This window comes from Chelonia mydas, chromosome 15 (assembly GCF_015237465.2).
Source record: "Chelonia mydas isolate rCheMyd1 chromosome 15, rCheMyd1.pri.v2, whole genome shotgun sequence".
NCBI classification, from domain to species: Eukaryota; Metazoa; Chordata; order Testudines; family Cheloniidae; genus Chelonia; species Chelonia mydas.
This window is the reverse complement of record NC_057856.1, coordinates 15788440-15805325: the sequence shown is the minus strand read 5'-3', so window position 1 is coordinate 15805325 and position 16886 is coordinate 15788440. Positions and strand designations below refer to the sequence as shown.

Sequence of the window (16886 nt, the reverse complement as noted above, 5' to 3'; positions counted from 1 at the left end):
CATTTGAGCAGGTGTGACCTTCCATTCAGTACAGGACAGTAGAGTACATACCTAGCTAGTACATTATGGCAGTACTTCCCATCCTTCAGTTGCAATAGCCCTTTTCATTACCAACATTCAAAAGCTGGCCTTGCCCTGAAACATACCGGAGCTTCCATTATGTTAGTACAGATGGAAAGTGTCAAAGATGGCCTAATGCAGACCTCAATGATCACATATTGTTCCTGAAAATTCTTAGCAGCTAGTTTAGAGAATGAAGACGTAATATTTATGCAATATGTATTTAAAAAAAAAAAGCTTTTGCACAGGGTTTTTCTGATGTGTATCCACATTTGTTGAGGTTTCCCTCTTGGCAACACAATCTGGACTACGGTATATATGTACTGAGGTGCTTTTGTGAGTGATAACCCTGCACTGTTCCATTTGTTCATAAGTTTTTTTTCTTTTTGTTTTTAATTGCTCTGTTTGTTACTGTTGTTGACATTTTTCTTTTCAGTCCCCAGCTGCACTGGCCTCTGAGAAGGATGCCACTTGCATCTCTGCACCAGCATTAGCACTTAAATTGCCAACCCCAATCCCACAGAAATCGTTTACATTGCAAGTAAGTGGGTGACAGCAACATTGTTTACTTAAAAGGCATTTTGGGGGATTGGAGCAGAATCCCTTTGACTTGTCCAAGAAGGAGCTTTACCCATCTCACTTTCTTCTAAGACTTTCCCACTTGGCTCCTTCCTGCCTCTGTAGGCCTCCCAACTGCCTCTTCCCCTCCCCTGCCTGACTTCGCTTCGGGACCCAAGTAAGTCACATGCACCCTCTGGCTTCTGCCTCCTTACTTCCTACCTCACCTGCAGAGGCAATCCATTTCAGCAGTTCATTCCTTCTTTTCTCACCTGACTTGGCTTCAAAGCCAAACATATTTTCTCCTCTTAGGCACCCCCTCCCTTCTTCTTTTATTTAGCCTTAGTGTTACAAGAGAAGTGGTGGCAGCAGCAGCCGCTCCAGACAGGGCTGATGCTTTCTCTTCAAACATGCGCCACAGCCAGCTCTCTACATAAACTGGGCATTTCCTCTGAGGTCTCTTCACGTGGTAAAGTGACATGCTCAGCACCTGGAGGGCCTAACATAACATTTTTCAGAGTAACAGCCGTGTTAGTCTGTATTCGCAAAAAGAAAAGGAGTACTTGTGGCACCTTAGAGACTAACCAATTTATTTGAGCATGAGCTTTCGTGAGCTGCAGCTCACTTCATGCATCCGATGAAGTGAGCTGTAGCTCACAAAAGCTCATGCTCAAATAAATTGGTTAGTCTCTAAGGTAACATAATATTGACTCATGTACCTACGTAGTCCCTTGTCTGTGTGCTTTTACCATAGAAGTCTGGCTTTGACGGCAGGAATCCTGAAAGGCTGCAGCAGCAGCCTTGTTTGAACTAGATTTGATGTCCAGGACTTAGGAAGAACAGATGACTGAAAATATAAATTGGTGGGCTCAAAATACACAGAAATTGTTGATGGGGAGTAGCCTTGAGTGACCAGTTGCCTTTGGAATCTCTTCCTTTTGAAGTAATTTGGTGTATTTTGAGGATAATTTTAAAGAAAAAACTCCAGAGTGTTTTCTCTATCAGACGCCAAGGTTTAATTGGGCCCTATTTTGGACCTACATTACCTGACACTTCTCTGAGCAGGTTTCCTCTGTGTAAAAAGATTTTCCTTTACTTTTTTTCAGGTGAGTTCAGATCCCTCCATGTACATTGAGGTGGAGAATGAGATGACCACAGTGGGAGGTTCCAAGCTGAGCAGGTTAAAGTGTAATCGGGAAGGCAAGGAATGGGAGACTGTCCTCACCAGTCGAATTCTTACTGCAGCTGGAAGCTGGTAAGAGAATTTGCTTGTAGAAGTAGGAGCCTCCAGAAAAGGATAGTTCTTTGGCAGGAGAAAGCATTTAGGGCTGTATTGTTACACTATTAAACAAGTTGTTAGTGGAAATCTTATTCAAGGTTCCCTTTGAGAACTTCTGATGACATTAATAAAATATATAGGTATTTAAAATTTACCAAATTTTGATAGCTTCAGAGAATATTGCTACCCATTTGTCTTTATTATTTTAACCCCCCATGCATGGCATATTTTTGCAAAATGTTTAATTAAGTTCACTATTACAGTGCATGACAGGATCCCTTATTTTTATGGAGTTGTGTGATTCTTCATAGTGCTAAACATCTTCCTAAGACCTTTTTCTTCTTCCTCTTCCTGCTATCCCACTCTAGGACATGTATGTTCCTCTTTCCTCCTCCTATAGCATTAGTAACTGGGGGCATTGGCTTTGCTGGTCATTGCGGTTTGCTGTTTTTTTCGTTACTTCTTTTGTAACCTGTACACAATGCTTTGGTATTAACCATGTTAGATGAATAAATATAATATGCACTGTATATAGACCTGATGGCAGCCTCACGAGTGAATTAGCCCCTAGGGTCCTGACGTAACCACAGTCTTTATAGCATCCCATGTCCCCATTAGCCAATTAAAATACTTCCTTTGCCAGACATTGCATTCTTCCATTAAATTCCCCAATTAGAGTGGACTGAATGATTAGAAGCAACAGTTGTTTAAACAGCAAATGCCACAATGACTGAAGGTTTAAAAGAACACTTTAAATAGAATATTTTTGTGGGGTACATGTTTCCTCAGAGATACCTGCAGTTTCTCCTCCTCCTCAACAGCAGCTTTTAGTTTTTGCATCAGAAGTTTAAATTAAACTGTGAGATCTTGTTGAGGTCTGAACTGTGACATAAGTACCCACAAGTCTGGTTCACAGGAATTCATCTGAACCTTTTTCTGGTTTTATACCTTTAAGAGTTAGGCTGAGTTTTGGATTGGAACAAATTAATAAATCACAGCTGAAATTGACAAGTTTTACATGTTTTTTGTGGAAGCTGTTATGTTTTGAGCTGTAATGTTTTGCAAAAACTCACAGTGGCCCAAGTTGACTCAAACTTCAGCCCAAGCCCACCACAAGGTTTGGTTAGTCTGGCCTGAGTTTCAAGCTTGTTAGGAAGAGTGTTGGTTATAAAGTTATGTACAGCTGTAATCAGAGCTCTCCTTCACACCGTGCCCTGTCATCCATAACAGGAAACTGCAAACTCCTGGTCATTCACATACCTTATTCAGTGTTTAGATTAGAAGCATACCTTAGAGCAGGATAGAAATAAGAAGTATGTTAAAATTTGGGCCAAAATTTCTGATGCTCTTTAATGAAGGAGGTAGGAAGTGCTCCTTTTACAGTATAAGCCTTCCTCACTGACAGAAGTGCTATCCAACACCACCTTTGAAACATGCACCCAGGGCTTTGATTGCAAGGTAATTCAAACCTTTAATCTCACATCGCCATGAAAGGTACTTTTATATTTTGTCATTTAGCAATTCCCTACTTTCACCTCTGCAATGCTCTTGCCTAACAGTGCACAACTTCCTCCCTGCCTTCCAAAGAGAGCATCATCATTCCACTGTCTTGACAGACCATTCTTCTGTGTGTGGAAACGGTCTTGTTTCAAAAAACCAACCTCTTCTTCATATGCCTAGACTTATTCTGACCTGGCACTCCTCCTTTCCTTCCCCAATGATATGTCGCATTCACCACCATCTGCAGAGTGAGAGACTTGAATTTAGGATTCAAAACCACATTCTTCTCTATTTTTTGCCTCTGCCTTCTGGAGCCAAGTTTTCTGAATCCTCACAATTTACCAATGAGACCTCCTTCAAGTTGTGTGATAACCCAAGAGTTCTTGCCTCTTTCGTTTCACTGAGCTTAAATGTTTCCTTTTGATCATTTTCAGTGATGTGGTGAGTGTAGCCTGTGAGAAGAGGACCTTATCTGTATTTTCAGCTTGTGGTCGTCGCCTTCTCCCACCTATTATATTGCATTCGCCTATCTCCGCTTTACATTGCACAGGTTCCTACGTCATGGCTCTCACCACTATTGCTACGCTGTCTGTGTGGTGAGTACTAAATTATGCTGTCATGACTGCCAATAAGCATGGGCTATGACTGACTGGTTACCTTACTGCTTCCAGTTAATGACTTTGATTGGGGCTGATAGATTTTTTTTTCTTTCTTTCTCGTGGCTGGGTTGGTATGTGCCTGCTGATGCTCTGGTTCAAATCAGGTTTGCTTTCGATTGAGTCTTACTTGTGGATGTGAAATTCACCCCTGTATAGAGGGCCCACCATGCAAGACATGAGTCCTGCCTACTCTCTTTTGCAGGCTTAAGTGGACTTCTGCACAGGGGTGAATTTCACCCTAGAAAGTGGATGATTTATCCTACTAAAGGTCATTTGTTTGAGCCACCTCCTAGGACAGGGTGATTTTAGTCTGTAGAATTAAGGGAAAGAAGGAAACATAGAAATCATTCATATCTTCATTTTTAGTAAACCAACATTGACATTGGAAGGAGTATTGTCTAACAGTTAGAGTATGGGCCTAGGAGTCAGAAGGCATGGTTCAGTTCCCAGCTCTACTATTGACTCACTTTGTGACCCTGGACAGTTCACTTAACCTCTCTCTCTACATTAGTTTACTTATCTGTAAAATGGGGCAAATGATTCATACCTATCTCACAGAAGTGTTGTGAGGCTTAATGTTTGCAAAGTGTGATGAGATTCTCTAACAGAAAGGGCCATAGAAGTGCAAATAATAGTTCTTATAATCTTTATCGGAAGCAGGGGTGCATACAGCTCTGCCCTGCCAAAATTGTGTTGTCAAAATAACGAAGAAAATATTAAATTACAAATTTTAATCAGGAACATTCTAGAAACTGTTTTGTTATATGATTGGAGTATTCATTTCTTTTTAATGTATAGATTTCCCGCACCCCACCCCCTCTTTTCTCTCCCTTCAGGGATGTTCATAAACAGTCAGTGGTTGTCAAAGACGAGTCTCTGCAAACGATATTAGCAGGTATGAAAGGGCACATTTACCTGCCAACCGTAGTCTTTCAGCCCTCCTGTAATATTTTGAGCCATTAACGAGTGTGCTAAAATTCTACCTACCCCTGTAATGCAAAAATAAATAGGTATTCTTCTGTATGTAGTTGGGTGTTAAATGGAAATCACTGGGTAATGTTTCATTACCACAGAAACAATCAAGATAAAAATATAAGGAGATAGCAGACTATTAAGGATCCTGTAATTTGTTTTGTTTTTTAAATGTGGAAATGCAGTGTTGTAGAGTTATCACGAATCACTTTCTAACCTGGTGTATAAATCCCGTAACACTATCACAATCCCCAATGCATATCTTGCATATAATCAGATATTTTAAAACTTAATTGATCAGAAATTATCTGAATTTAACAAATCTGTTTTCTGCCCTTACCAGTATCTGGCAAAAAAAAAATCAGTGTTACAGGAAACGCACTGGCCTCCTATCTGGATTTAATCTTAGTAGTATTAATCAAAGGCAGTTTGAGAAGTATTTGTATGTATGTGTGGTATGAACCCAGCAGACTGCAGAAGTCTTCTCAGACAGACAGCCACAAACCCTGGTTAATTGGTCCTGTGCTCAAAACATGCTCTGAAGGACTGTAGAATCAGAACACTTTGGTAAGCAGGAGACAATTAATATCTGAGCATTACAGCATGTTTATCCACACCTTCCCAAGCGTAGTTTGTTAGGAGATTGGCATGGAGATATCTCTAAACTGAAAGGTTTAGTTTTAAAGATGACAGAAAAATAATTGGGTGAATATTCTGCACTGAGATACTGCTAATATTTCCCTTTTAACCAACCCTTTATGTATTTTGCAATTTCTCAAGATTATGTAATGATAGTTACAAAGAAATGATACATGTAATAGTACATTGAGCTCAGTGCTGAGAGTCCTGGCTTCTAAGTCCAGCTCTGCTACTGACTTGCTTACGTGCATTCAGTGAGTTACTTCACCTCTTTGCCTCAGCTTCCCTGCCAGAACCTGTTTCGGTAGGGCTCTTGCGAGGATTAATTAATGGCTGTACAACACTTTAAATGTGTAGAGTTTTAAATGTTATGTAATGATTACTTCAGAGGCAATCATGAGATCTGATTTAATCTGTAGGAAGTGATACATCTGTCTCTCAAATTTTGCTGACTCAGCATGGTATACCAGTAATGAGCCTGTCTGATGGAAAGGCATATTGTTTTAATCCTTCTCTTTCTACGTGGTAAGTTGCACATTCTTTCCTACCGTTTATAAAGTTGGTTGTGTTAGCATGCCGGTTCTGATTTACTGCCCCTTAATTCTGTACTCTGAAAACTAACCAGAGCAGAAACTTCTGGGCTTGTCTTCTACTTTGCTCCCCACATACTAGTACATGGATGGCTGGGCCAGTCCCTTTCATGTTTTATGATTCAGTATTGTTTAAAATAAGCCTTGTAAATTAAAAACTTAAACTGAAATTTGTTTCCTTACCGTTCTTTCCCCACCTGTTACATATATACTCTGATTTGTTGTCATAGGGTTGCTTGTAACTGCCTGAAAGTTGACATGGATTTAAAATGGTTTGGTCATTCAGATGTTCATGATTTCTGAATGTAAAAGATAATAGTCTTTGGAAAAATTAGTCCAGAACCGCTGCCAGGAAACTTGGATGCTCTCTTATATTTAGATGGTAGTTTGTGTGTTTAGATTATGGGTTCCTTTAAATAAAAAACACCCCAGAGAAAATCTCATTTTTACTGCCTGGCTCTAGTCCATGTCTGTAATGGCCTTGATATTATTCACAGCTAAGGCTGACCCTGCACTTAAATGCTGCTGTCTTTTTCTCCACAACAATTAAACCAATGGAGGATGGAATCTGAATTTCCTGTCACTTTTCTGTTTGTGCCATATCCTCAGATTTATATAAAAGAATAGTCCCTTAGTCACCAGCTCAAATTAACCATGATTAAACAAGCAAGTTTACTGTAAGTATTTGTGCCATTGTGTATCTTAGTTGTCTGGTAAGCATACACATGGCATTCATTTGAGCAACCAATTCCCCAGCCTGTAGATGATAGCCTTAATTAGATGTGGGAAGTGGGAGCTGTAGCTGTCAACTCTCCCCTGTCAGTATGAAGGAGGCATCATATCCTCAGTGTAAGGGAACTGCCAGAGTGGCTGATCAGCAGTCTCAGAGCAGAGTCTGATATGTGGAGGGGTTTGCAGTAAAGTTAGTTTCATGATGAGAAAGTAATTACCTAGGTTCCGTACAGCCTGGGTCCTACTGTGGATGTGAATTTTTGTTTTCAATATGCGAGTTCCAAGTATGGCAACCTGTAAAATGTGCCAGTGGATTTTCTCTTATGCTTTTCAGAGCTCAAGCCAAATCCTGTTTAGGTTATGTGACTAATCCCATTGACTTCAATGGGACCATTTGTGTAAATAAAGTGAGCAGGATTTGGCCCAAAGCCTTGTACATTGCACCAGTGTGTATCGTTAAATGTATTAATCTAAATTTGGGTTATTGCTGATATGTACTATATGTATTGTATGATGTTTGAACCAACCTTTGTACTTTTGGATAATTTAAGCACTATACCCAGATGTACAGACACTCTTTTCTTAACCTGTGTATTATATAATTTTAACATTAGCTTTAATAAAATTTTTATTGTGAAAATGCAAATAGAATATAAAGCAGAATAGAACAGAGTCATCTGCCACCTGATGCACCATTCGCTGTGTTCTAATATGTTCTTGTTTTTTTTCCCCCCCAGGAATCTTGTCTCTGACAAACAGGACTCCTTAGCACAATGTGCAGACTACAGGAATAGTTTACCATCCCAAGAAGCCATGCTGTGTTCAGGACCTTTAGCCATAATACAGGGACGAACATCAAAGTATGTATTTAGGCATTTTATTTGTGTTTACTGATCAGCCAAGTGGTCTCTTTCTGCTTCATATACAGTCAACTAAATTGCCCGGTGTTAATTTCTGTTGTGTTGTCTAGTTTCAAGATGACTGAATGTTTGAATTACTTAGTTATTTTCAGAAATATCAGTGGCTTGGAGGGCTAATCTGTCAATCAGATTTGTACAGAGAGTATGTTTAAACCTTAAACCTTCGTAACCTTGTATCTGTTTAGCTCAGAGAATATTTGGGTAGTAAGAAGGTGGCTGCATACTATGCTTAGTAATTCTACTTTTATAGTTCTTCCTTAACTATGGTGCAGTGTTTCTCATTTAGGTTTATAGAATATCACTTTGTTTATTTAAATTGGATTTCTTATGTTTTGCATTGTGATTTTATAACTTACTTATTGGACCATCATCCCAAAAGTGGCTTGGTCTACAAGCTTCAACTTTGTCTTATTCAATTTTCCTTAGTTGGCTTATTCTGTGGAATCTTTGAGTATTTTAGGGAAGATTGGATGGCTAATTAGTCATTTGCTGCACATTTTTAACTTCTGATCATACCACCAGGGAATAGCAAGAGGCAGTGGAAGTGTCCATAGACAGCTCAGTGGCTCATCTTCACCTGCCACTCACATTCCTGGCTTCTAATTTATATACCCTCTCATAGCCAACTTTGATTTTATTTTACTAATGTGTATGCCCAAATGAGAGTGGCTGTAAGTAGGGTAATGGGACTTATTTTCCTTCTTTCCTTTAAAAAAGAAAAAAGTCAGGAAAATTAGGATTTAAAAATAGAAAGAATGGAAATAACAGTTTGGATTTATTTTTTAAAAAAGAAAATATCCAGATGAAAAATTAGTTAAGGTTTGTAAAGATGTTTTAGTTACTTCAAAAAGTAACTTCAAAAAAAGAATTTCCAACCTTTTACAAAGACCACTTATAAAACTAGCCTTCATTTAGTTGCCTGGCTTTCACATGCTTGTGGGTGGGGGTTCAGGAGTGTTCTAAAGGATTATATAAACATACAAGAAGACAGCCCGTACCCTGAAGAGCTTACAATGTTAAAGACAAAAACCAGATGAAGGGAGGATGAAAGGGATGCAGTATACAAGCAAAGTGATCAGGATGATGATAGGAACTTACTGTGTTAGTTCCATTTTGTTCATTTGCTTATATATTTGATTTTATAATATAAATGAAACTATATAAACTGAACTTTGCTGTGGTGGAGGGGGGTGTTGCACACTCAGGATTGAAGTGGGCAAGAGGAAGGGATTATGGGAGTGGGGAGGAGAAAGGAGGTGGTGGAGAACCCCAGTGGACAAGAGAGGGCACCTGAGAGGTTGCAGTGGTAGGAGAGGGATGGGTGATAAGGGAGAAGTAATCAGTGACAATATAGTAAAATCCATTTTCCAAGCTGAGTGAATGATGATTTCAGGAGGCTGTGGAGGCTCCTGTTGGTTACTGCTCCCCATGTGGAAAGTCTGAAGGGACTGGGGGATTGATGAACCTAGTGCCCTGGTGGTTCAGTCTGGGTCTGGTGCTAATGTAGGCAGGTCCAAGGGTCTTTCCATTTGTCAGGGGTACAGAAGATTTATAGGCAGTGGCCTTTGGCAGTAGAGGTCCAAACTGGGAACCCACCAAATACCCTTGATATGTGAAAGACTAGAAGAATGGCTTCTGCACTGTGGGAATTTTTTTCTAATTGACCTCTGACTTTGTGCCACGTTTGGTTTATAGTTCAGGAAGGCAAGCTGCAAGACTGTTCTCCATGCCTCATTTAGTACAGCAAGAAACAACACTGGCTTACCTGGAGAATCAGATAGCAGCGGCACTTATGTTACAATCCAGTCATGAATACCGCCATTGGCTCCTTATTTATGCACGGTACCTAGTTAATGAAGGTGAGCTCTGATATGCAATGTTATTTCTTACCTTAAGTGCTCTTGCAAAAGGTTGTTTTTTTTTTAAATTGGGCTTCTGCCCTTTTTGCTACTTTCTGATGTAAAGTTGGCTGGATAAGTTTTTGTGTGTATTTTTTAAAGGTTTTCATCTTGGTTTTTTATCTGATAAATATAAAGAATGTCAAGTCTGGTCTTTCCTAGTTTTGCTGAAGGCTCTCTTAGAGAGGATCTGGAAACATGATTATTGCAAATACTCTCACCTTAATACAGCAGGCAGGGATGTTGGGTCTTTATCAAAGACATCCTTTTTCCAAGCTGTTTTAGGTATTGGCATTAAATATGTGTTGTTCAAAAACCCTAAATTTTAAACAGTCTTCCTAAAAACGTAATTCTCCTCTCAATTACTCAACTTTCACTCTTTGACTTTTTTGTGGTGTGTAATCATTTCAACAGTTACCGTAGTCTACCAGGGCAGACAAGACATGTATAACATAAAAAGCAAGCTGACTTTTTTGGGGGGGACAGGTTGGGAAAGAAAGGGTGTCTTTCAAGTTGTATTTATAATAAAAAATGTGATAATCATACCATTGTTTTTCCTTTGTAGATCACTTTTAACAGCCTTTTTGTGGAGAACTGTAGATAAAAGTTTTTGGAAGTTCTAGAATAAATCCATCAGCCTGTCTTTATTCACTATTTTAATGTTTCAAATAATTCTTATTGGTTAGGGAGGAATAATTTGCCTTTACAGAAATCATATTGGTTTGTCCTTATGTTGTTCTTGTCTAGATACTTGTAACTCTGTCTTAAATTATATGTGATTTATATTGTGTAGTGGGTATAATTTTATGTTTATGCATGTTGTTTTATTTCTGGTAATTCTCAGGGTTTGAATATCGCCTGCGAGAATTATGCAAGGATTTACTGGGTCCAGTCCATTACTCAGCTGGAAGTCAGTGGGAATCAACAGTTGTGGTAAGTGCTGGTTTTTGTTTTTAAATAAAGTAGGGGAGCCATTCCTTTTGTGTATAAACCAGACAGTTTTAATTTAAATTGCTGAATGTACTTTACATTTCCTCTCATAGTTTCTTTTGGTAACATTTAAAAGAACACTGCCAAAGTTGAGAACCCAAAATTTGATCTACCCTTAAAAGTGTCATCTGTTAAGTAATTTTCAGTTTTTATTTTACAAGTTCACTGCTAGGGCTTTCTTGTAATTGTTTTGGGGTTCCATGGTTTTTTGTTTTGGTTTTTTAAGGGAGTTTTCACTTAGCTTTAGAAACAGTATTTAAGTTATGCCAGCCTGGTGCTGATTTACAAGGAAGGAAGTAAATTGAATGAGCCAAGCCTTGTCCAGCCACTGTTTCTTAAGGAAGAAGAAATGTCTGCTTAATTTGTCTAACTTTTTAACTGTTGGGAAGGTTGATAGCCCTTTTAACCTCAAGTATACTTCAAATTGAGTAGCAAGCAAGTAATCTCCAAAGACTTGAATCATTGTGGAACCCCTTCCATTCTATACCTAATCCATCCTTTCCATTACTTAAATAGTAACTGCCTTTATTCTCTCTGGCACTGTATACAAACACTTAACAACTCCATTATCTCCACTGATGCTGTCAAACATACCTAATAGATGGAACAGTTTACACCTTCAGTGCTCTCCATTCACCAGGTATGTACCTTTGAAAGGACTGATATGCCAAAGAAACATGTGCCCTTCAAGGAACACTTCCACATTCTATCACCACATGGAAGCAGCAACAAGAACATTTAATATGTACTCCCAAAGACTTAATTATTATTATTATTATTATTATTACTGTTGAAATCTAAATAACAGGAGGTGACACCAAATAAAGAGCTCTCTAAGATAAAGAGAGACCATGCTAATTTTAAGTGAATCCTGTATCAAATGCCTGTATTAATGATATAAAATAAATTTGAGGATTTTTGACGTTTTTGTGCAGGGTTTACGAAAGAGAGAGCTACTGAAAGAACTGCTTCCTGTCATCGGACAGAACCTCCGTTTCCAGAGGCTTTTCACAGAATATCAAGAGCAGCTAGACATCTTGAGAGACAAATAGTATTTCCCCAGATTTTCCCTGAAGGGCCTGGTCTAAGGGAAACTGCTGAACAGCATTAACCAGAGACAGAAGAGGAGAGAGCCCGGCCAGAATGGGACACTCCTGAAAGGGGCAGTACCAGAATGGCCCCACATGTTTCAAGAGTGATAAGCTTTAATTTCTAAAGAAGCTCACAAAGGCATATGTGGAAATGAGTGGAGGAGCTGGACCTGTTTTCCAAGTGGAATATGAACATCAAAGCTGTGGCCTGTGTTCCTACAGAAGGTTGTGGATCAGTACTTCAGGGGTTCCTTTTGGGTCTGGATCTCATTGTGATATCAAGGAGACTAGCTGAGAACAGTTTGGGGATTTTTTGGCTGTCCTGTGAAAAGCACAGTACTTCAGAGTACGCTGAGCAGCATATTAACCCTGTTCAGGGTTTTTTGCCTGAGGATTGATTGAGGCTCAACACTATATTGAATTAGATGAATGAGCCTATAAAAAGAAATTTCATAAAATATTAAGGTATTATGCAGCCAATAGACTCAAACCTGTGAATATAATTATAAAAGGCTGTTCTAACACAAGGACTATTTTTGTACTAGAATTTGCTAACTTGTAATATGGAATTTTATTTGGCCAATAATCAGGATTTCCCTACAAGTAACCTTGTAGGAAATTTAACTCTAATTATGACAGCTATGTTGCTGAATAATTGTACCAAAATTAACCTGTCATCATCTGGTTTTTAATTTTTAACTGTTTGTAAAGGAGAGATTTTTGGGGGTGGGGGGAATCAAAGAGGGTGGCTCTTTTTGTATGTACAAAAATAAATGAACACTGCATTGGATTAAAAAAAAAGATGGTCTTGCTCTGGATATTCATGTCTTCTTGTAGCAGCAGTAAACAGTAATACAGGTTGAATCATGTTAAACATGTATAGAAATCAATACTGAGCTAATGTTATCTGGGTGATCTTTTCTCTCCAAGTGCCAGAGTAGTACATCTTAATACTGATTTTACTGTATTGATCTAGAACTTTGTTTTTGTAACTACTGCTACTTCCCGATGGGAACTCTACTTGACGTGTGCATGTGCACCCTCATTCGGAAGATTTCAGTGGCAATACCTGTTCGTCTTGTGCATGCACCATATGCATCCTTGTGACCCATACCAAGGATATATAGGCAAGATACTACCAATTCTAAGCACTTGACTAAGAAGGCAGTACACTCTTTGTCTTCCACTGCCTCACCGGTACCTAGACCATCAGTACAACTGAAACAGTGATTCCAGCCTTCGGTACCTCACACCTCTATGGCTGGGATTCACCAGGTCACTGTGTTGGCTCACCCAATACCGCAAGAGTTCAGGTTCTCAAAGGCAGTCCTGCTTATTTCCTAGGAGGCTGAGTCTCCTCTGAGTTCAAGACCTCTGGTACCACAACCAATTTTATCCCCACTATTCCACCTTTCTCCAGGACCACCTGCCTCCTCAGTATTCGACACCTTCTGAAAGATGGCTGATTACTCCTCCATCCCCCCACTCCACCAGACTATGAAAGGGAGTTCTTCAGACTCCCAGATTTCTGTGCAGGGTTCTGCTGACTGCCTACCTACATTTGTTTAGCCAGGACCATGACTGTTTAGGAACATTTCCAGGCTTCTACCATCAAAGCCCGCCAGACATCCACTTGGTACTACTAACCCTGGATGCGCCCACCATTCCCATATGGTTCTCCCCAGTGGGCATACTGGGATCCCTGGGCTATTTACCAGCAACTGTTTTCTGAAGTGCACACTGCTCATGTGGATCATCCCAGGGAGCATTCTTCAGCTCCTTCTGTTTCTCCTAAACAATCTCCAATGAGGACACATTTGAGGCCCAGGAAAGGAGAGCTGTCAAGGAGGCTACTCCATATTCTAATATTTCTTCTTCTTCCCCAGTTGAAGTTGTCATCCCCTTCGCCATCTCATGATGATTTCAAAAATTTCAAGATCTGATGAAGAGGGCAGCAGACACCCTTCAGATCCCATTAGAAGAAGTGCAGGAGACACAGCACAAATGGCTTGACATCTTGTATGCACTATTGTCAGCCCGGGTAGCCCTCCCTATAAATGAAGCACTATTAGAATCTGCCAAGTCTATCTGGCAGACTCCAGCTACTGCACTCCCTGTCAGGTAAAAGACCATTGAAAAAGTATTGTCCCAGCTCGGGGCTTGAGTTTTTATTTTCCCACCCCACACCATCTATTTTAGAGGTAAAAAAAGCTCTTGCTCTATTTCTCTGGGTTTCTCTAAAGCAGTGGTTCTCAACCAGGAGTACATGTATCCCTGGGGGTACACACAGGTCTTCCAGGGGGGTACATCAACTCATCTAGATATTGGCCTAGTTTTAGAACTGGGTACATAAAAAGCACTAGTGAAGTCAGTACAAACTAAAATTTCATACAGACAATGACTTGTTTATACTGCTCTATATACTGTACACTGAAATGTAAGTACAGTATGTATATTCCAATTGATTTATGTTATAATTATGTGGTAAAAATGAGAAAGTAAGTAATTTTTCAGTAATAGTGTGCTGATTTTGAAAGCAAGTAGTTTTTAAGTGAGGTGAAACTTGGGGATACGCAAGACAAATCAGACTCCTGAAAGGAATAGTAGATTTGACATTCCTGATATTTTTTTGCTTAAAAAAAATCAAGCAGGGAAAGGTGGGGAATAAAACCCTTCAGGCCTAATTTATACATGATATACAATCAAAACAGAGTAAAACCATTATTCCCCTTTTTAGGTTTCCTTTAAAAAGCAATTCTGGAACCACTTTTTGAACCACTGCTACTGTGCTTGTAAGATTGCTCACTGAGCTCTCAATATTTAATGGCCGTAATTCTGGCCTGAAGAGCAGGAAGCGGGTGGCTTTCTGTAAATCGGACATAACATTCAGGTTTTTTTTTTTCTAAAATGCTCGTTGCATTTTCCCATGGATTCACTCTCAAATACCAGCTCCAATTCTCAGTCTTGATTTCTCTCTCTGCAGTTTTTGTGTGTAAGGAAGGAAAGGTGTGCACTGCCCCATACTCCTTCAAATAGTTTAATTATTTTCAGATCATTTTTTAAATTTTATTTTTTGACTGCACACTTTTGGAAACTCTGAAGGCTGCTTTATGCCCAGTGAGAACTGCTATTCACAGATCTGGCTGATTACTCGGGAAAATTTCCTTGCCTGGAATCATCATCACAAATTCAATGAAAAAGGTGGGTTTGCAGATTAACATCAACACAGAACAAATGTGCAGGTAACTGTATATCTGTTGTTCTTACATCACTGACTTCCTATAGCAATGTAAAAATACACTGAAATGGGAAATTTCCTTTTGTCTATTTTTGCATCTTTTGGAAATCTCTCTGATCTCTGCAGGCATTCTTTTGGAGCTTGCCTTAGTAGTTGTTGCTACTGGCTATTATTAGCCCAGCAGCCATAAGAGTAGCTTTTTGTGCAAAATTACAACTTGGACTTGTGTGGAAATCAGTAAAGAAATTAATAAATGTCTTAATATAACTAACCTGAAAATTAAATGGCTAATTTTCTCCTACTTGTTAATGTGTTAATCTACCTTAAGGTATGTGCCGAATGCTCATTATTGAGACTTGAGTGTAGGAATCAAGACAATAGTCTTCAAAGTGGAAAAATCTGAACAGGGTAAGTTTTGTGGCAGCATATGAAATGATTTAGAAACAGGAAATTTAAAGGCTATATATTTGTCAAAACCAAACCTGGATCTATAGAGCTTTTGAATTTTGAGGTGTTTAAGATCCAGATCTTTATCCGTTGGCTTAGGCCTGTCTATGCTAAAGGTCTTACTCAGTAGTGAAGGTGAACCTCTATGTAGGACAGGTTTACTGCTGAGCCCAGCATCTGCAACCTTTACGAATTCTTGAGGCATAGCTTGAGAGACTGTCAAGTAGTTTGGGCCCAAAACTAATCAAGTTTTTATGTTTTAAGGCCTGTTTTCTGAGGTTTATCATCACGCTTAATAGCTTTTATTAATCCATTATTTGCTTGAAAAATGGGGAAAAAATACCCTACAGCTATGTAGGACCTAATGTATTTAATTCTGAGAGCTATGCTCACCCTGACTACCAATGAGGAAATAACGGAATTGGATCTGTGGGAGAAGAAAATTAGAGGAAGTAATTCAATTTTAAGAGTTCCAATAATGCAGAGTAAAAATTAAACTAACTTTTAAGAGTGCCTCTGTGTCCTTTTAATTTACTAGATCACAATTTTGTACTGTTAGTCAACCATTGATCAGGGATTATCTGAAATTTGCTGTCATTTTTGTTAAACAATCTGTAGTTTGAAAATTAAAATTTATGTACAAAAATGTCAAACATTTTAATTTTTAGATTCAAAAGATTTTTTGGGAAATCAAGAAACTGTTTTTAACCCTGAATGTAACTATAAAAGTACAATAAATGTGACAAAGGTGATATGAGCACTAGTAATCTATATGCTATAGAAGTGGGCTGGCAAATGACTGAAGCCATCTTGTAAAAAGTACAGATTGACTTTGTTCTGAACTAGACTATAGGAGCTGAGCTGGAAACAATGATGTTTCCTTTAAAGAAGTAGAAGTCTCCTATCTTTCAATACTGCTGTAATAGAAGGAAATTTGTTACAAAGTTCTGAGCATTTCTTAATAAAATGTCAGAAAACTTGTCTGAAAACAATCAAAGATCACACATTCAATTAATGGTAAAACGCTAAATTACAGAGCACAACCACTTTAATATTAAACTCAGTAACAAGCCACAGCAATTATGCAAGAATGAATTGATTAGATAGAGGAAAAACACAGAACTGGATTAAGGAGACCAGAGATCTGTTCCTGGCTCTGCAACACACTTATGGTGAGGCTTTAGACAGGTCACAGCCTCTGGGCCTCATTTCCTCATGGGTAAAAATAATAATACGTAGAGGATCTTCTTCACCGGTGTCCAGATAAAATAAATGTATGAATGTTTCTGAAATACCTAAAATTAGAGTAGAGC

The 16886-nt window shown here is 38.9% G+C and overlaps 1 protein-coding gene across 1 annotated transcript in view; it reads left to right on the top strand.

Moving 5' to 3' along the window:
* Nucleotides 1–16320, top strand: part of LOC102942655 (protein HIRA) — a 60388-nt gene extending 44068 nt beyond the window's left edge. The window contains exons 17-25 of the mRNA XM_007054932.4: nucleotides 497–601; nucleotides 1725–1873; nucleotides 3832–3993; nucleotides 4893–4951; nucleotides 6087–6192; nucleotides 7727–7849; nucleotides 9605–9768; nucleotides 10652–10740; nucleotides 11733–16320. Of these exons, the coding sequence (XP_007054994.2) occupies nucleotides 497–601; nucleotides 1725–1873; nucleotides 3832–3993; nucleotides 4893–4951; nucleotides 6087–6192; nucleotides 7727–7849; nucleotides 9605–9768; nucleotides 10652–10740; nucleotides 11733–11849 (1074 nt within the window). The 3' untranslated portion in view covers nucleotides 11850–16320. The remainder of the gene's footprint in view (nucleotides 1–496; nucleotides 602–1724; nucleotides 1874–3831; nucleotides 3994–4892; nucleotides 4952–6086; nucleotides 6193–7726; nucleotides 7850–9604; nucleotides 9769–10651; nucleotides 10741–11732) is intronic.
* Nucleotides 16321–16886: the final 566 nt, after the last annotated feature.